Below are 19,554 nucleotides of genomic sequence, written 5' to 3'. Positions count from 1 at the left end.
AAAGGGAAACCTGCAAGTCGGACCAGCGCACAACAGTACTTTCTCCTCCTGTGGTTTCCAGCAACTGGTATTCAGAAGCATTTGCTGTCTTCCAATGATGGAGAGGCCATTGTGGCTAATGGCGATCAATAGTCCTTTCATTCATGAATTCGTCTAGCCATCCCTGTCTCCTGTGGCAGCGAGTTCAACAGTTTAACTATACGCTAATCGAAGAAGTCATTTCTTTTCTCAGTCCCGAATCTTCCAATCTTCACAGGATGTCCACGAGTTCTACCAGAAGCATTTTTACTCGGTATTATAGGCCAAGACATTAATAGACAAGCCGTCAAACTGTCCTTATATGCAACAACAGCAGCAAAAGTATTGTTAGCCCAGAAATGGAAGCAAGAAGAAATTCTGACAAAAGAAGAATGGCAGACAAAATTAATGGACTATGCAGAATTGGACAAATTGACAGGAAGGATTCGAAACCTGCGGGACCAGAGATTTACAGAAGACTGGAAGAAGTATATGAATTATTTGAAGAGCAACTGCAATCAACAAATTTCGCTAGTAGGACTAGAAGAAGTTTTGTAAGGAGAAATATATGAAGTGTTACAAAGTAGAAAAAGATAGAGATATTGGTTATGAGTTTGAAATGTGAATAGGGAAAATAAGAAATGCATACTAAGAGATTAGATTGGAAAATTTTCAGACAGGACTGATGGAAGTAAAAAAAAATTGAATAAGATGTAAAAGTATGTTTATTTACTGTTGAAAATGATATGTTAAAAAACTAATTAAAAAAATTATATATAGGATGTCCACGAGTTCTAGCATTAAAATCTCAGGTTCAAAGAAGAGGAATTTGGCAAACTGGCTTCGTAAACACAGAGGCCTGTATCATAACTGCTCAGAATCTCAGAGTCAGTTCATGCAATTGTAGGTTACTTGGGGAGATTATTAACACACTTCTACAACCCGTCCAGGATTTAACAGCAGCCACGCTGGACCAGACCAAAGGTCCATCTCATTTAGCTTTGCCCAACCTGGTGCAATCTAACAGAACACATTTTTTTAATGTTAGTTTCTCTGACGTATGCGTTTCTTCCCACACTTTACCCTAGTCAATGGATCTCTGAGCACATTACTTGGTTGGAGAACCAGATTGCAAAATTCAGAGAAGCACGAATTTCAACGGATGGCTGAGTTTCGGTTCATGCATTGTTCTAGAGAGTGTGATTTCGGGGAAGTTTGCTTTCAACCTGGATAGCTCAGTTGGCTAGAGCAGGCATAGGCAAACTTGGCCCTCCAGATATTTTTGGGACTACAATTCTCATCATCCCTGACCCATGAGGGATCATGGGAGTTGTAGTCCCAAAACATCTGGAGGGCCGAGCTTGCCTATGCCTGGGCTAGAGTGTGGTGCTGATAATGCCAAAGTTGCAGGTTCGATCCCTGCATATTCCTGCACTGCAGAGAGCTGGACCGGATTATTCTCAGGGTCCCTGCCAACTCTACAATTCTATGAGAAAGGAATCTAATTTCTGCCCCACCCCTTTCTCCAGGTGAGGCCCTGTGCAAAACACAAAAAGATCAACAGAAGCGTGGATTACTGGGATTTGGAAATACTCCCAACCCCTTCATCTTGAGATCTGCAAGAGCTCTCAAGAGATGGGTGGCAAGGGGACCCAAATGAGCCCTTGAGAACTCAAGCACTTTTTGCTCAATACTCTGTCAAAGAAAGTCATCTATTCAGCCAGAGGATGCATTCAGCTTTGGGGAGCATTGCATTTGCTTTTCTGATTATAAGGCAAGAGCTTCTATCCCATTTTCGAACTTTCCTTTTGCACTGCAGTGCTTGTTGCATCATGGAACTGCAGTTGTTTTTTTAAAATTGTTTTTATTAAAATTTTACAGCAAGTTTTAGCATAATCAAAAATTCTAATTAGATTTTACATTTTCAGTTAACCTCCCCCCACCCCCAATTTCTCTTTCTGGTTTATAGCATATTTATTTCTTCTGCATATAATTTTATATGCCTTATGTACTAAAATGAACGTTGTACCTTGTTAGTCTGTTCTAATTATTTTACAATTCCACCACATATGAAAAAGGTACCTTCCTTTTCTTTGTATTTTCAGCACTTGTTGGAACTTTTTCAACACATTTTTGCCATTTTCACTGGTGTAATATACCATCTATACATCATTTTCATATACAGTGGTACCTTGGGTTAAGTACTTAATTCATTCCGAAGGTCCGTTCTTAATCTGAAACTGTTCTTAACCTGAAGCACCACTTTAGCTAATGGGGCCTGCCGCTGTCACTGCACCGCCGCTGCATGATTTCTGTTCTCATCCTGAAGCAAAGTTCTTAACCCGAAGGTGGTACATGACTCCAGTCAAGCTTGCAAAAATTTACCACTTGCCTGATAATAAGTGCTGGAAATGTAAAGAAACTGAAGGTACATTCTTTCACCTTTGGTGGACATGCCCAAGGATTAAGACTTTCTGGGAGATGATTTATAATGAAATGAAAAAGGTATTTAAATATACCTTCCTGAAGAAACCAGAGGCCTTTCTCCTGGGCATGGTTGGCCAATTGGTGTCAAAGAAGGATAGAACATTTTTTATGTATGATACAACAGCAAGAACACTCATCGCAAAGTATTGGAAGACAGAAGATTTACCCACCGTGGAAGAATGGCAGATGAAGGTTATAGACTATATGGGACTGGCAGAAATGACCGGCAGAATCCGAGACCAGGGAAAAGAGACGGTGGAAGAAGATTGGAAGAAATTTAAGGACTATCTTAAGAAACACTGTAAGATTATTGAATGTTAGAACGATGTTGATTTAGAAATTAAGGGGTTTTTAGCTGTAATGATTAGGTAATTAAGAAAAGAAAGATCAAAAATTAAACAGAAATTAGGGGAAGGATTTGCTGAATTGATTTAATTAGAGATTGGAATACAGGAAGAGGAGGTATGAGGAGGTCGGGAAAGTAAGTTTTATGAATATAAGGGATTGAAATTATACTTGTTATTGTATGTGTTTTGTATGTATGTCTTATTGCCTTCTCTGTTTTTTTTTTGTTTTTTCTATTTTATATAATTTTTTGAAAACTTTAATAAATATCTTTTTTTTAAAAAAAGTTCTTAACCCGAGGTAATATTTCTGGGTTAGCAGAGTCTGTAACCTGAAGAGTATGTAACCTGAAGAGTATGTAACCTGAAGCGTATGTAACCTGAAGCGTATGTAACCCAAGGTACCACTGTAATTCTCTTTCAGCAATATACAATCCGTAAATTTTAAATTATTTTTCCATAACTTTCCCCAATCTTCCATTTGTATATTGTGTCCTATATCTTGTGACTTTATCTGGAACTGCAGCTTTTTGACTGATAAGTCACACAGAATCACCCTCACATCAGTGGGCATGTTGTGATGTAATAAAGACCATCACTAGGCATGGATGCTAATCCTCTGCCCTTTGTGCTTCTGTTATAGGATTTTTCCTGATTTCGCTCTTGCTGGGCACACAGAAAAGGGCCTTCTTGGTGGCTGCTCCCAGACTGTGAAACTCCCTCCCAGGAAAAGCTAGACTGGCTCCGTCCTTGTTCTCTTTCTGCCAGCAGGCAAAGGCTGTTTTATTTCCACAGGCCTTTGCGAACTGTCTTTTTTTTTCTTTCTAATGAAAGGACTTTTAAGAGTGCTGTGCTGTTTTTATTATCTGTATTTCAATAGATTTGTGTTATATACTGTTTAAACTCTATTCTAGTTTAATTACTTTTTAAAGATTACCTTTTATATAATTTTGGCTATTTGTATTTTATCTGTCTAGCTTTAATTTGTGTAAGATGCCTTGGGTCCTGGTTTGGGGGGAAAGGTGGGATGATGATGATGGTGGTGGTGCCAGGTTAATAATAATAGTCCCAGGTTACGAGGACTACCGATGGATTTTTATTTTTTTTCTGGAATCAAGGAACATGGAAATGAGTGTTAAACATGCTATATATCACATTAGTTTTCTAGAAGTGGCTTTTATGCCGTGTGAAAGCTCAAGCACAATGTGGGAATTAGCAGTTAGGCAAACTCTGGGGAAATGGAATTAACAGCTACATGAATGAAGCTGGACATGACCCAGCTCATTAGAAAGCCTGTTTTCAACGCTTAATAATAATAGTAGTAATAATAATAATAATAATAATAATAATAATAATAATAATAATTTTTTATTTATACCCTGCCCATCTGGCTGGGTCTCCCCAGCCACCCTGGGCGGCTTCCAACAAAGTATTAAAATCTGGTGGGAGGGCGTTCCACAGGGCAGGTGCCACTACCAAGAAGGACCTCTGCCTGGTTCCCTGTAACTTGGCTTCTCGCAGTGAGGGAACCTCCAGAAGGCCCTCAGCACTGGACCTCAGTGTCCGGGCAGAATGATGGGAGTGGAGGCGCTCCTTCAGGTATACTGGACCTGACTCTCTGGCCAGCTCCCAACACTCTGGGCGGCTCCCAACAGAACAAGTATAGCTCCCCACGGAACATTCGCACCCCAAAGCTTTGACCCCATTTCTTTGCTAAGTGTGTGGAAACTGAAGCAATGCAGGCGGTGGCCAACCTGAGAGAACACCCTTACTCCCACAGAGCAATGAGGCAAAGAAGCTTCAGATCATGCAGAGTCTTGAAGCACCTTAGAGACTAAAACCTTGTATTAACAACATAAGGAGAGCCTGGTGGGTCAGGTCACTGGCCCACCTAGTCCAGCCTCCTGCTCTCACAGTGGCCGCCGAGATGCCTGGGGGAAACCCCACAAGCAGGACCTGAGCACAAGAGCAACATTCTCCCCACCTGGGGTTCCCAGCAGGTAGTATTCAGAAGCATTGCTGCCTCCAACTGTGGCTAGCATGAATTTGTCCACCCTCTTTTAAAGTTATATAAGTTGGAGGCCACCACTGCGTCTTGTGGGAGTGAGTTCCACAGTTTAACTAAGCACTGTTTGAAGTGCTTCCTTTTATGTGTCCTGCCAAGGTTTAGGGCAGAATAAGCATGCTGACAATTCATTTCAGAAATCATTGACAATAAAAATATAATAATACTATTAATTTATTATTTACACCCCGCCCATCTGGCTGGGTTTCTCCAGCCACTCTGGGTGCCTCCCAACAGAACGAAAAGCACAATAAAACATCAGACATTAAAAATTTCCCTAAATAGGGCTGCCTTCACGAAACAACTCTTGCGCCCAGCTGGGAATGCTGTGCAGGCTAAGGCTGTTATCCTACATAAGCATAAAGGTAAAGGGACCCCTGACCACTAGGTCCAGTCATGGCCGACTCTGGAGTTGCGGCGCTCATCTCGCTTTATTGGCCGAGGGAGCCGGCGTACAGCTTCTGGGTCATGTGGCCAGCATGACTAAGTCGCTTCTGGTGAACCAGAGCAGCGCACGGAAACGCCGCTTACCTTCCCGCTGGAGTGGTACCTATTTATCTACTTGCACTTTGACATGCTTTCAAACTGCTAGGATGGCAGGAGCAGGGACTGAGCAACGGGAGCTCACCCCGTCGCGGGGATTCAAACCGCCGACCTTCTGATCGGCAAGTCCTAGGCTCTGTGGTTTAACCCACAGCAACACCTGCGTCCCTCTACATAAGCATACTTGGGTGCATAAGCTCTTTTCAGCTCAGTTAAGACCAGTTTCTCAGGCTTAGGATCTGACTTCCACAACAATGCAATGTGGAGTTGGGAAAATCCTGTTCTGTTCAGCCTAGTGGATTAGGTTGCGAAACCAGTCCTGCAAGACGCTGTTGAAGTTTCACGGAAGGTTCTAATCTGAAGTTGAGATCTTTCAAACAGCTGAACTACCAGAGATTATTTCCAAATAAACCTGTTGGACCTCGGATGGAACCTTTTAATGCAAATTAAAGCCGGCTTTTAGACTTTACATGCCCAACCAAAAAAATACAGCAGAGGTGACATCTCAGCATGCAGAACTACAGTTCCTACGATTCTTTAATCGCCAGGACTATCACTGCAGATGGTGACAGCAGCCATGAAATTAAAAGGCACCTGCTTCTTGGGAGAAAAGCAATGACAAACCTAGACAGCATCTTAAAAAGTAGAGACATCACCTTGCCAATAAAGGTCCGTATAGTAAAAGCTATGGTTTTCCAAGTAGTGATGTATGGAAGTGAAAGCTGGACCATAAAGAAGGCTGATTGCTGAAGAATTGGTGCTTTTGAATTATGGTGCTGGAGGAGACTCTTGAGAGTCCCATGGACTGCAAGAAGATCAAACCCATCCATTCTTAAGGAAATCAGCCCTGAGTGCTTACTGGCAGGACAGATCGTGAAGCTGAGGCTCCAAGACTTTGGCCACCTCATGAGAAGAGAAGACTCCCTGGAAAAGACCCTGATGTTGGGAAAGATGGAGGGCACAAGGAGAAGGGGATGACAGAGGACGAGATGGTTGGACAGTGTTCTCGAAGCTACCAGCATGAGTTTGACCAAACTGCGGGAGGCAGTGGAAGACAGAAGTGCCTGTCGTGCTCTGGTCCATGGGGTCATGAAGAGTCGGACGCAACTAAACGACTAAACAACAACATTAAAGTGGTACAGTTGAGCTTTAAATATACAGCGTGAATGCGGCCTAGGTCTGGGGGTGAGGACCAGCTTCAAATCCCCACCCAGCCGCTGGGTGACCTCAGGCCAATCGCTCTCAACCTAACCTTCCTTGCAAGAGTGTTGCAAGGAGGTGATGCATGAAATAAACACACTGACCGTTGGCAACAGCGATAGTTGATAACACAAAACAAGCTCCGGGGGCAAAGGGCAGCATATAAGTGTAAGAAGATAAAATAGTTTGACATGGGAGAGTGACAACCAGCAGCGCTCAGTTCTAGGAAGGGCAAAGTCAGGAAATTGCTTGCAAGAAAATGATACAGTGCCCTGGCCCATCTCTGCAAACAGAAGAATTAAGCCACCTTCCTCCAAACTGGTGCTGTTGAAATGCTACAACTCCCATCACCCTCCACCAACGCTGCCATGCATTTTAACAAACTAATAACATGTATTTCAAAAAGCAAAAGAAGATTCTTAAAAAACGGACAGACAAAACTAGTTTGCTTAGAATGGATTTCCAGTGAAAACCTGCTTTGCTTAGAATGGATTTCCAGTGAGTTCAACAGAACTTGCATGCCTAGGACCCCACGATTAGTAATTCACCGTGGCTACTCAGAAGTAAGTCCTGCTGAATGCCATGGGGTCCTGCTCCGCATGAGTTAAGACTGCATGATTCTAAACAGGACTACCCGGCTTCTGAAATGCTTTCTCTGGAGTAAGCCCCAACTAAGTTCAATTTCCTAAGAAATTAAGTTTTAAGGTAACAGGAGGCTGTTCCTGGGCAGTCACCTGACTGAATGATTACTCGGGAGTAAGCCCCGCAGACTTAAATAGGTATTTCTCCGCAGCAAATGCAGTTTCCGGGGATTGGATCCAATGTCAGCCCTACTCAGAGTAGACCTATTGAAGTGAATGGGCACCACTAACTTAGTTTCGTTCATTCCAACGGTTCTCCTCAAAGTATAACTTAGTTGAACCGCAACAGTTGTTCCCAGAACACGTTTACTCGGGAGTAAATCCCATTGAGTTGAGTGGGGTTCTTACACCCGAGTAAAAGCACGCCGAGGTTCGCAGCCCACGCACCTGGAGACGGCTTTCGTGAGCACCGGGTAGAGGCGCAGCAGGAGCAAGTAGCGCGCCAGCAGCTTCTGGGGCAGTGGCCCCGATTCGGGCTTGGAAAGCGCAGGAGACATCGCGCAGACGAGCCGGACGGAGGAGCAAAGGAAAAAGCGCTCCGGGAGGTCCACTGCGCATGCGCTTCAGCGGCTGCCACCGAGAAGCTGGGCTAGCCACGCCCACGCAGCGGTATCTACCCCCGAAATGAGCCAATCAGAGGGGAGAGGGCGGGCATTACGACACAATAAGTGGGCGTGGCGTAGAAAGCAGGCGAAACAGTCACACACAAGAGTCCTAAACTTTTGCGCCTAGGAGGGGGCGGAGACGGACGCGAATGTGGGCGGGACGGTTAGCTGAGGCGAAAAAAATTAGCCAATGAAATGAGGGATAAGGAGCCGGGTGGTGCGCGTAGGGGTGGGAATTGCTGCGAGAGGCGGAGCTAGCCTTGCTTGTGAAGAGACTTTGACAACGAGCGGGAAGGCGGAGCTACTTCTTTCTTTCTTTTCTCCTCAGGGTGGATTCCTCTTCTCCTACTGGCTGCGGGAGGATAGGGGCGGTCTCACTGGCGGAACCATGATTGGCGGCGGCTCTCGGATGACAGCGGGTCGCGCGCTTGTTTGTTCGCTCGCGGGAACGGGGAATCTCGCGCGGTTTCTGCGAGCGCGCGAAACTCAGTCTGGCCGGGATGGCGTATTGGAGAGGCGGCGGGCGGCGTCGCCGGTGGGGAACGGAGCCCCCCGCAGAAGGCGGCGAGGGAGAGGCGCCGCCGCGGTGAGGAAAGGGGGCGAAGGGGCCCCTTCTGAACATGTACAGAGTGTCATTTGGCAGGGATTGGGGCTTTTATTGGCGGGTGGGGAGCACCTGAGCATGTGCAGAGTGCGTTGCCGCAAGTGCAGGGTTGCCCCTGAACCTGTGCAGAGTGCATTTTTCCTGAATCCGTTGGGGAAGGGATTGGCATTTGTGGATCCTCTGAACATGTGCAGAGTACATTCACGGATACCCGGATATCCTCATGGTGTATTTCTTGGGAAAGGGATGGGCATTTGTTTAATAACATGGGAAATAACTGCCCTGAGACCTCCGGGTACAGGGCGGTATATAAATTCAATTAATAATAATATTAATAATTAAATTCCCCAGAGTGACAGGGGAAACCTAGCCAGCTGGGATGGGTATAAATACAATTTGTATTTTATTTTATTTTATTTTATTTACACCCCACATATCTGACTGGGTTTCCCAGCCACTCTGGGCAGCTCCCAACAGAATATTAAAAACACAATAAAACATCAAACTTTAAAAACTATCCTAAACAAGGCTGCCTTCAGATGTCTTCTAAAAGTCAGATAGTTGTTTATTTCTGCTCATAAGTAAGGGTTCTGAAGGCCAGAGGAGAAATTTGTCAGTCTCATTTTTTAGAAGTCTAACATAGCAGCACAGTGCCCCATTCCTGTCTTTGGGAACTTAAAATATCAAGGACCTTCTAATCAAGAATTAAGGCCAGGGACGTGTACAGATGCCACTCCAGGTAACGAATCCCTTGAGGGTTCCTGAGCACAGCTCCAGAGTTATTTGGTACCCACACTTACCCTTTAGAAAGGGGTTGTCTGCAGGGCTTCCATAGGTCTGGAATTTCCCAGACATAGACAGGATTTGTCTGTTGAAAAATGGTATCTGGGCAGAATTTTGGGAAAGCGGCTAAAATATCTGGTAGCACATATGGTAAGTGTTGATTTTTATTTTTTTAAAGATTTCCCCCCAAAATGGTAAACACTTCATTTAGTTGACATCTGATGGGAGGGCACCACTACCGAGAAGGCCCGCTGTCTGGTTCCCTGTAACCTCATAATAATAATAATCTCGGCATGTGAACCTGAAAGTGTATCCTAAATTGCATCTCCTTAACTACTAGAAGGAGCTATAGGCCAGAAACTTTTCCATAGTTCCTCACTCCCATCGATCCCAAGTGGGATCAGACAAGCCCCATTGCACGCTAATTTAATTAATTTCTGTATATTATTATTATATTTCTATACTGCCCTTCGTCCAAGGATCCCAGAGTGGTTTACAATGTAAAAACACAAAGATGCATAACGTAGTAACAAAGCAAACCAATAAACCCCCACATACAGTTTAAAGGGCCATATATTATTTAATTAGCCAAAGGCCTAGGAGAACAGGAATGTTTTTACCTTAAACAAGATTTTTATGGGCTTTGGGAATAATTAAAACATGCAAGGTGGGCGTTATTTTTAAGCTCCGCCCCCCCATTGATTTTGTAGTATGTTACTGTATAACTTGGTTAGAAATGGATATTTTAAATGTTTAATTATTTGCTGTATTTTTAATGGGTTTGTGCTGTATATGGCTGCAAACTGCCTTGGAAGGCATTTTTGCCTAAGGGTGGTTTTAAAAGTCTATTAACTAAATAAAATTATGTCAAGGAGCACCTGCCATTTTTGTCAACAAATGAAGGCGTCTCTGATGCCTGCAAAGGGTTTTTCCTATAGTACCTATTTTACACCAGCCTGTAAAATAAACACACACAAAAGTGTGTACAGAGAACATGTACAGATTGAATTTCCCTCACCCTTGAAATTTTTCGGCTCTTGGTCCTACAACCTGTTTTTTGTTGCCATGGGTGATCAGTTTTTATTTTTCATTAAATGTATTTATTTGAAGCATTTTGTGTCTTGCTTTATCTGAAAAAGCTCAGAACAGCTTGTGAAAATCAGTAATAAGGTAAATTAAGTCAGCGTGAGTAATTCCCGCCCCAATTTTACATTATAAAATACAGTTATTTACTTCAGTTGGAGAATAAAGTATTTTTATCTCCAACCACTAGTAAATCTATTTGCTTCTAGCTTCTGGGGTATTCAAACATATTTTTGCAGCCTTTAGGACTAGAAGCCTGTTTTTCCTTTTTTTATTTGAAAATTGAGTCATGGGGAACCCACTTATGTCCCTGGCTACAACCACTTCGGTAAGCTGTGTAGCAGAAGTTTTTTTCTTTTCACTGTTCTCAGTGTTTTCTCCAGCTTTTGTTTTATGTGGTGCTGATGTTTCTTCCCTTCTCTTGCCTCAGGGATGATAGCGCCTCGTTTTCTGCCCTCAAGCGTTTGGAGCGCACCCAGTGGACTGACAAGATCGATGCGCAATTCGGGTTTGAGAGGATGAAAGAACCAGGCGAAAGGACAGGATGGTTGATCAACATGCACCCTGTGGGTACCGGCACGTTTTCCTTTAGCATCTCATGTGTAAAGCTCAGACGTGATTGATTTGCTAAAGAGCCTGTGAGCAGCAGCAGCAGCAGCTAGAGTATTGGGCTAGGACCTGAGACACCAGGGTTCAAATGCCCTCTCGGCTGTTCTGGTGATAAAAGGGGACAGGGAGAGCCATAGATGCCACCTTGAGTTCCTTGTAAGAAATGAAATAACAATAGCATGCTTAAATTAGTTTATTTCTGTGGTTGCCATGGAGAGAGGTGTGAGAAATTGAGTTTAGAGCAGGCCATTCCAAAGACGGCATCATTGGAAGGTTCAGTATGGAGAAGGAATGTTGTCTGCAGTTGGCTAAGATAGGGACAGAAAATGACCTTTGGTTTTACTGCCCCAGTTGAAAAATCTACTAATAAGGTTCATTGCATAACTATGCTTAGCCCCACTCACTTGTCCTGTCAGGGTGACATCACAGTAATACACTATATGATGCAACAAACCCCAGATTGCCCTTAATGTTACTCAAGAATTTCTCAATGTCAACATAAACTGCCTGGAGCCTTCATTTCACCACACAGGCAGCTTAGTGCTCTCACTTTGTATATTAAAATTTTATACGGCTTATCCGTGGTTACTTTTCCTCCATTCTTTCCAGGCGTGGCCCGCAATTTAAAGCTTCATGTCTGAGCACCCTTTTTCCCCCACCAGACTTTCCCCCACCAGACTTTCCCCCATGAAAACTCGCTCTTTAAAGCTCAATCAGAGCAAATGTTAAATTCACAGAAAACCTGAATTGATGTTTGCTCTGATTGAACTTTAAAGAGTGGGTTTTCGCAGGGAAAGTTCAGGGCAAACGAAAACACTTAGACATAGAGCGGAGCAAAAGGTAAGTGTGGAAAAGCTCATGGTTGATGTAACTTTGCTCAAAATGAGTCCTGAAATGATTTAAAGGGACAACAACATGAAATTAAAATGAAAACTTCTTTTTCAAGAAACTGTGTGATTCCAGGACACAGAATCCTGCTCCAAGGTGAAACATTACTATTATTGGTAATTGCAGATTAGTACAACTAAGGAGTTGGATAACAATATAGATGTAAAATGAAGAGTCCTGTGTTGAGGAAATGGCATTGTCTGTCTGTTTGATTGATCTTGCTGCCTTTGTCTGATTTAGACGGAGGTGTTAGATGAGGATAAACGTTTGGTCAGCGCTGTGGATTACTATTTCATTCAGGAGGACGGAAGCAGGTTTAAGGTGAGTCCAACAGAGCAGTGTGAGACCAATTAATGGCAGACCACATTAAAAGCCTACTGGAAATTTGAGGAGGGAGCAGGGTGGGGACGTGGTGGGACATTTTAACATACGCCAAATCAAGCTTCTTGCCTCCATTTCGATGTGGGGGTCTGCAGAGCAGTGGTTTTCATTTTTTTTAAAAAATATTTTTTATTAAAATTTTCCAAATTAAAGCAAATTAAATCCAATTTATACACTTCTTCCAATAACCAGGACTTCCCCTTCCCACCCCCTCTTGTGTTCCAAATCTTCTAAATAAACAATTAAATTCAACAAGTTCTTATCCTCAAATTACACTCATCGTCAATAACCCAATTTTTTCAAATTCCCATCCCCTAAGATCTATCTATTCCCTTCCACGAGTTCCCCCCTTTCAAATATAGTGCAGATGAAAAAAAAAAAAAATGATTTTACAGCCTTTGGATTCCAAATTTCCCTCCCCTCTTTCCCTGTTGCGTTCCTTCTATCCCTCCAATTCTAATATCTTCCTGGGGTTCCCACATTTCACTAGGCCCATGTCCCTCTGATTCTTTACCAGTCATTTTTAATCACAAGTGTCCAATCTTAGAAGAAGTCTATCTCAAAAAGGGGCCCATTTCTTCTATCCAGATTTTTGTATCCAGGAGTAAAAACTCCAATTTTATTTCCATAAGCTTGTCAAATCTGGATATCCCAAATGTCCCCACTTCCAGTTCTGTCCAGTTCTTGTTGTTTCCTTATTCTTGTCGGTCACTCTCCTCCTTTTTGTTTCCCTGTTCTCCCGCAGAAAAGTTCTTTTTCCAAAAGCTTCTAATTCCTCTGCAGAGGCTTGTTATTCAGGAGCAAAACATTACGTCATGTCCCTTTCATTTTCCAACAGATAAATCCATTGTTTCTTGTAGTATGTAGACCTCTGTAGACAAAATAATGTTCCATTTCTGCAGTTTCCCAGGAGATTAAAAGTTCTGTTCAACTGTTCAAGTTTCCTGGCAAAAACACATGCAATATCCCTCAGCTCCTCTAGATGGATTACAGTAACTGAGTTCCCTTCCAGATCACATCCACCAGTCCAAATAGCCTGTTGATCCTTATTTAAAACAATTTGTATCCAATTTATAACAAATGTAACCGGCAAAGTCCTCAAAACACCGTCTCTATTTTGTTCTTCCGTTTTGACAGCTCTTTGACAGCTGTCAAAACCTCCATTACTCTTCTCCAGGTATTCTCACGAATCGCTCCAGGGATTCCGGGGGGGGGTTGCTTTTTAATACAAATTCTCCTTTTCTCCTCCAGCTCAAACTTATAATTTTCCCTCGCGAAGTTGTTAATTCATCAAGATAGGGTTACGCTCGATCTTAGTTGTCAAGTCCTTTGTTTTGTCTTTTCTACAATTAAGGGGGGGCTGACTTCCTTTTTCCACCTCCCCCGTTCGCTCCAAATTTTAGAAATTTATCCCTCTTTCTAGTCCATATTCCAATTACTCACGGGTTCTTCTTTTGGATCCAAATTTTCAATAGAAGAAGCCAGCGCTCTCCACCGAATGGCATGCGGCTTCGCTCGGCAGGGGGAGCGGCGGACTCAAAGCACCACCACCCCCCAGGCACCCGTTCCTTAGCCTTTAAAAAGGCTCTTTCGCGGGCCGGGGAGGGGCGCAAAGATGCCAGCCGAGTCACCATGTCCATGGGGCTCCGTGCCCATGGCTTTTGAGGGTCCCCGCGTCGCCGGCGCGGTAGAACCCAACCCCTGCCGAGCCGGCTCCCTCCGGAGCACAGAGGGAGCCCGCCATTCGGCGATGGCGCCAACCCGGAAGTGAGAGCAGTGGTTTTCAAACTATGTCCTCATGAGCCCAGAACCCAGAGAGTGATCTAATTTGGCCTATTTATTTAACTTCTATTCGTAAACAAAGCTAAGCTGTCAACTGAGCCTGATGTTGTACTTATAATTCATTGTTGCTACTGAACTTTAAAAATTGAAAATCTTACACAGAAAATTTAAGCACTGGAAAACTTTTTAGTACATTTCCCTCCCTGCCTTCATAATATATGATTGCGTGGGGCTCACTGTTTTTTGTTTGTTTCCTAGGTGGCACTGCCCTATAGGCCATACTTCTACATTGCAACCCAAAAGGTTAGTATAGACATCCCAGGGACTTGTACCTGAAATTGCAGTCCTTGAATGAACCCTTCCACCATTTGAAATGCTTTAGCTGTAAGCATGCCATACAAGAAAAGAGGAGGTATGAGGCAGGCTAAAAAGCTCTGATTTCATGGTAGCTATGCTTGGTTTGTGATTTAGCACTGAAGGGGTTCCTTGGAAATGAAGGGCTCTCAATGAGAAGTTTAGCTGCTGGTGAGCCTCTGAACCCAATTCAAGGTGTTGATACTAGCATATAAGGCCCTAAATGGGTTGGGACCCAAATACCTAAAAATATCCCAATATCAACAATCTTGTTGGGCAGGTGAGGCCTTGTTGCTGGTGCCATCACCGGGGGCTGCCTAGTTGGCGTTATTGTCAGCACCGCCCTTGAGCCAGTGTCACCAACTGGACTAATCCACTCAGCCCCGACTGGGCTAGGCAAGCTGGGTAACACTTCCAGAGACCACCTTCTGCACAGGAACAGGTCAAAGTGCTGTGGACTCACAGCTTAGAGTTGTGAGCACCAGATTCACTTCCACAAGAAGACAGTCGTCGCACAGCAGAGTATAGCAGAGCATAAATGACTCGGAGAGCAGCTCTGTAGAATATCTTCTTTATTCTATCTACAACTATAATACACAACTAGATACAGAGCTAAATGAGGTCTAAATGAAAATTCTGAACTGCACTGAGTGTCTGCAGCTGCTCTTAGCAGCAACCTTATCTATACACACGATCTCTCTCTAACACTCAGTGTCTCTCTCTCTGACACTGATGTGAGGCTGGAGTGGAATACGTAGAGAGCAGAAAACACCCCTCCCCTCTGGAGAATCAGCAGAGAACATCAGCAGATTCTTGGATATGGGAGGGGTGAAATCTCAGTTATCACATGACAGGGCCTTCTCCATTTGAGGAATGCCCTTTCTGCTGAAGTGTGTCTGTCTCCCTTGTTATTGACGTCCAGGAGGAGATTAAAAACATCCATGTCCCCCCCACCCCCGCCATTTGATGGCTGAAATGCACTGTTCCTGCCAGCCCTATGATAACTGGCTGAAAGCATGTTTTTAAACCGTTAAAAAAAATAAAGAAAGACTATGGATGTGTTTGCTCTTTCAGGAGGACTGCTAGGGTATAAATGAAATAAGTAATAATAATCAGCAATGGGTGTCTTCTCTGAAGCTTGCCTAGCACTACTGCAATGTCCAATTGCAGGAGATTGTTGGGCACGTTTTAGTTACATTCTCAGATCAACAGGGAGGTCCAGCAAGGCAAACCTTCCCACTTGATTTGAGTGGACCCCTTCCATTGGCCTAAATTCCTCCACAGTGTACAAGGCTGACCTTTGACACCTGGTAGACAGATATAGGATCCCCTCCAGTCTTCTGGCTGTGAATTGTTTTAACTGATTCTGATGCTGTATTTCTACATTGCCGTCACCCACTCTGGGACCTTATGGTGAAAGTAGGGTAAAAAAATCCAGTTTATAACAATTGTTTAGACTATACCACGTGGCAACTGTTCCCTGAGGATAGAGCGCGCGAAAATAATTATGATTAGGTGGGGCTTGGGCCTGTGGCCTCTCAGCGTCGCTGATGCCTGGTTGTCTCTTCAGGGTTGTGACCGAGAAGTGTCGTCCTTCCTTTCCAAGAAGTTCCAGGGCAAAATAGCAAAACTGGACACTGTACCCAAAGAAGACTTGGACCTGGTAAGAAATGCCTTTGCTGATATGGCTGTAAATGTTTTAGTTGCTCAAGCATTTAGGAAAGGAGGGGTGAACTGTTGGAGTATACGGAGATGGTGAAACTGATGGGGAAGATCTGAAACCAGGAAGATCTAAGCATTTTCTAAAGACTGGAGTAAATACATAATTTATTGAAAAGACCACTGTAAACAGTTAAAATCTTTGGCACTTGTAATGTGGAATTATTTATGATAATTGTGGTTATGTAACAAATGAATAATGGTGAAAGATGCAGCAAATTTAAACTTAAACATGGAACCCATGGAGGGAGAGAAGGAGGTCCGAAGGTTCAAAAGAACCTTGTATTGTAATGTTTGAAACGGTTATGTTCTACGTGTATAAAATTATTTAAAACTCAATAAAAAATTATTGGGGTGGGGAGGAGAGGAGGGGTGAAGGGGTTCAAAAAAGCTGTGGTCTACAGGCTGCCCCTTCCTAAGTGTGACTCCAATATTGTGCTGACATCGTTCAGCACCAGGCAAATACTGTTTCGTTCCCCCCTTTTTTTTCTTTGCTATTTGTACATCACCTTGAGATTTTGTGTATGTGTGTAAGGCAATTAATTAATGGTAATCAACCCTCTAGTCTCCAGTTGGTATTATTTTGCTTCATCTTTACTTCCTTCCCCCACCCCCTACTACTCTACATGCATCTCTTAAATGAATTCTTCTTTAAAGCTTGCCTTCTTTTAATGCGCGCTCTCTCTCTTTTCCTTTCAGCCAAATCACTTGGTCGGCCTGAAACGGACCTACCTCAAGCTTTCTTTCAACACGGTGGATGACCTGGTAAAGGTGCGCAAGGAGATCACACCTGCTGTGAAGAAAAACAGGGAACGGGACCAAGCGATGGACACTTACACCGCTATGCTGACCAGGTAGAGGAGCTGCCCTAGGCCCACTGTCATTTCCATTTGGACTGAGTCAAAAAGACCCATTTGAGCCGCCTTGCGGTGATGGAGGACCTCCATACTGTGGACCAGATTGTGCCCGCCAGGTCTCCCCATTTGGCCCGCCAAACCGCAGCCATACATCTGAGGTCTTATATGACATCAGTAATGGAGCGGATACAGACATGCCTGGTCCAAAAGGAGCTTTGCAGGTCACTGGGGCTTCCAAAGTGCTGTGCCTTTGCTGGCATGGTTTGACTTCAATGCATGGGTAAATGCAGGTTGCCTGACATCATTGTGATGACTTGTGGTAGACAGGTGGGGAAGACAAGGATGTGGCCCACCGAACAGATGCAGTTCCCTGTAAAAAAAAAAAGATTTTAAATAAAATAAACAAAATACAAACAATTCAAAGTCCAAATATCAAGATTACTCTGAATCTCCTGACTTCCCCCCATCCTTTCCATGCATCCTAATGATAATATTTACAACTGCATATCAATATTTAGAAGAGTTTGGATTTGATATCCTGCTTTATCACTACCCTAAGGTGTCTCAAAGCGACTAACCGTCTCCTTTCCCTTCCTCCCCCCACAACAAACACTCTGTGAGGGGAGTGAGGCTGAGAGACTTCAGAGAAGTGTGACTAGCCCAAGGTCACCCAGCAGCTGCATGTGGAGGAGCAGGGAAGCGAACCCAGTTCACCAGATTACGAGTCTACCGCTCTTAACCACTACCCCACACTGGCTCTCTGTGAAAAAATTATCCAAATTTTTATCCTCCTAAATTACCCATACTTTCTGTTACTTTACAAGTGTGGTTAAAATCCTGCTAATGTTTTAACTTGCTTACAGTGGTTTTGTATGTCAATTATAAACTTTTCGCATTCCTTATTAAATCTCTTGTCTTCTTGGTTTCTGAACTTCCCAGTTAATTTTTCCATTTCAGCATAGTCCATCAACTTGGTTTGCCATTCTTCTCTAGTCGGGTTTGTTTCTTCCTTCCATCTCTGGGCTATGGACAGATGCAGTTCCCTCCCCTGCTCTATTGCTTCCTCCTCAGGTGTGTGTGTTTGGACTTGCAAGGGATTACAGTGGTGCCCCACAAGACAAATGCCTCGCAAGACGAAAAACTCGCTAGACGAAAGAGTTTTCTGTTTTCGAAGTGCTTCGCAAGACAAATTTCCCTATGGGCTTGCTTCACAAGACGAAAACGTCTTGCGAGTTCTTGCGGGTTTTTTCCCTTCCCCCCCCCCTTTTTCTAAGCCACTAATAGCTGCTAAGCCGCTAATAGCGCTAAGTCGCTAATGGCCGTGCTTCACAAGACGAAAAAACCGCAAGACGAAGAGACTCACCGAACGAATTAATTTCGTCTTGCGAGGCACCACTGTATCCTGGTGCAACCCAGAGAGGTGATCATCTGCCCTAGTTACTAGTCCATGAACTGGGAGTGTCCCCAGCAAGCCTCAAACATTTCTTCCAGGCTCTGCCCAGACTCGTTGCTGCCAAGCCAATAGGGCTGCTTTCCACTGATGATCTCTCATCCTTCGGCTCTCCCATCAAGCAAGCCACAGAGCTTACAGAGCCAAACATCTGGAGGCTCCATAAAGAAGATTTCTGCATCCAAGCAGGAGACTGGAAGAACCAGATCATGGGCCTTAAATGTGGTCCATGCACATTTCTGAGTGATGGGGAAAGAAGCCCCAGAGAATCAGCTCCTGCACTGCTGCAACTATCAGTAGTAGTAATCATCATCATAATTATGCTGCTGATATGCCAAAATGGCTTCTAAGCCATTTACAGTTGCAGAACAATACTTCACTTGCCTGTCAATCCTGTGTGCAGGTAGTCCTGATAATGTAAATCAGCTCCTTCTCCTTTGCAGTGCCCTTGCTGGGAACAGCCTGTCCAGCAAGGAAGAGGCTCCCTCCAAGAAGACCGCTGACCAGATGGACAACATAGTGGACATGCGGGAGTACGACGTCCCCTACCACATCCGCCTGTCAATTGATCTGAAGATCCACGTGGTGAGTGGCAACTGGGGGAGACCCGCCTTCTTTCCTACCTTGATTCCCAAACAGCTAGATACAAAAGCATTGTGCCAAAAGTTCTAAAAATGCATTTCCAGATTTTTCATTGTGGCGGGTAGGGGTTGAGCCTTTGCTACTGGTCACAGACCCTACCTCAGCGTGACTCTCCCGGTCCCTCTCCTCCCATGACAGGCTCACTGGTACAATGTCCGCTACCGAGGCAGCAGCTTCCCGCCTGAAATCACCCGCCGAGACGACCTGGTTGAACGGCCAGTGAGTATTCCTGTGGGGCAGAGCTCCTGTTTCAGCACCTGTGTGTGTGTTTCCTTCACTTGCCAGCTTTGTTTTGGTTTCTTATGCTGCATCTGTCACCAATAGCCAAATGTCTTCAGGATTCCTGGGTGCTGTGCGAGTCTACAGCATGGGTGGGGAACCTGAGGCCTAGGGGCGGAATGAGACCCTCCCTAGTTTGTCTGTTTTGCCCCTCAGGACTCTCCACGGGCCACACCTCTGGCTCAACCCACTGTTAGTATTTGGCCTTCAGAAAGTTACC

The 19,554-nt window shown here is 44.2% G+C and overlaps 2 protein-coding genes across 2 annotated transcripts in view; one reads left to right on the top strand and one right to left on the bottom strand.

Annotated features, from left to right (window-relative positions):
* The window catches only part of PXMP2 (peroxisomal membrane protein 2), a 12,906-nt gene extending 5,043 nt beyond the window's left edge, over positions 1-7,863 (bottom strand). The window contains exon 1 of the mRNA XM_083717941.1: positions 7,649-7,863. Within this exon, the coding sequence (XP_083574067.1) occupies positions 7,649-7,795 (147 nt within the window). The 5' untranslated portion in view covers positions 7,796-7,863. The remainder of the gene's footprint in view (positions 1-7,648) is intronic.
* Positions 1-19,554, top strand: part of POLE (DNA polymerase epsilon, catalytic subunit) — a 79,919-nt gene that overhangs the window by 14,869 nt on the left and 45,496 nt on the right. Inside the window, exons 3-10 of the mRNA XM_083716752.1 lie at positions 8,232-8,489; positions 10,804-10,939; positions 12,111-12,191; positions 14,292-14,336; positions 15,958-16,050; positions 16,806-16,960; positions 18,857-18,998; positions 19,194-19,274. Coding sequence (XP_083572878.1) covers positions 8,404-8,489; positions 10,804-10,939; positions 12,111-12,191; positions 14,292-14,336; positions 15,958-16,050; positions 16,806-16,960; positions 18,857-18,998; positions 19,194-19,274 — 819 coding nt within the window. The 5' untranslated portion in view covers positions 8,232-8,403. The remainder of the gene's footprint in view (positions 1-8,231; positions 8,490-10,803; positions 10,940-12,110; positions 12,192-14,291; positions 14,337-15,957; positions 16,051-16,805; positions 16,961-18,856; positions 18,999-19,193; positions 19,275-19,554) is intronic.

Source organism: Podarcis gaigeae (genome assembly GCF_964106915.1).
Source record: "Podarcis gaigeae genome assembly, chromosome: 16".
Classification (NCBI taxonomy): Eukaryota; Metazoa; Chordata; class Lepidosauria; order Squamata; family Lacertidae; genus Podarcis; species Podarcis gaigeae.
This window is presented reverse-complemented; position numbering and strand designations above follow the sequence as displayed.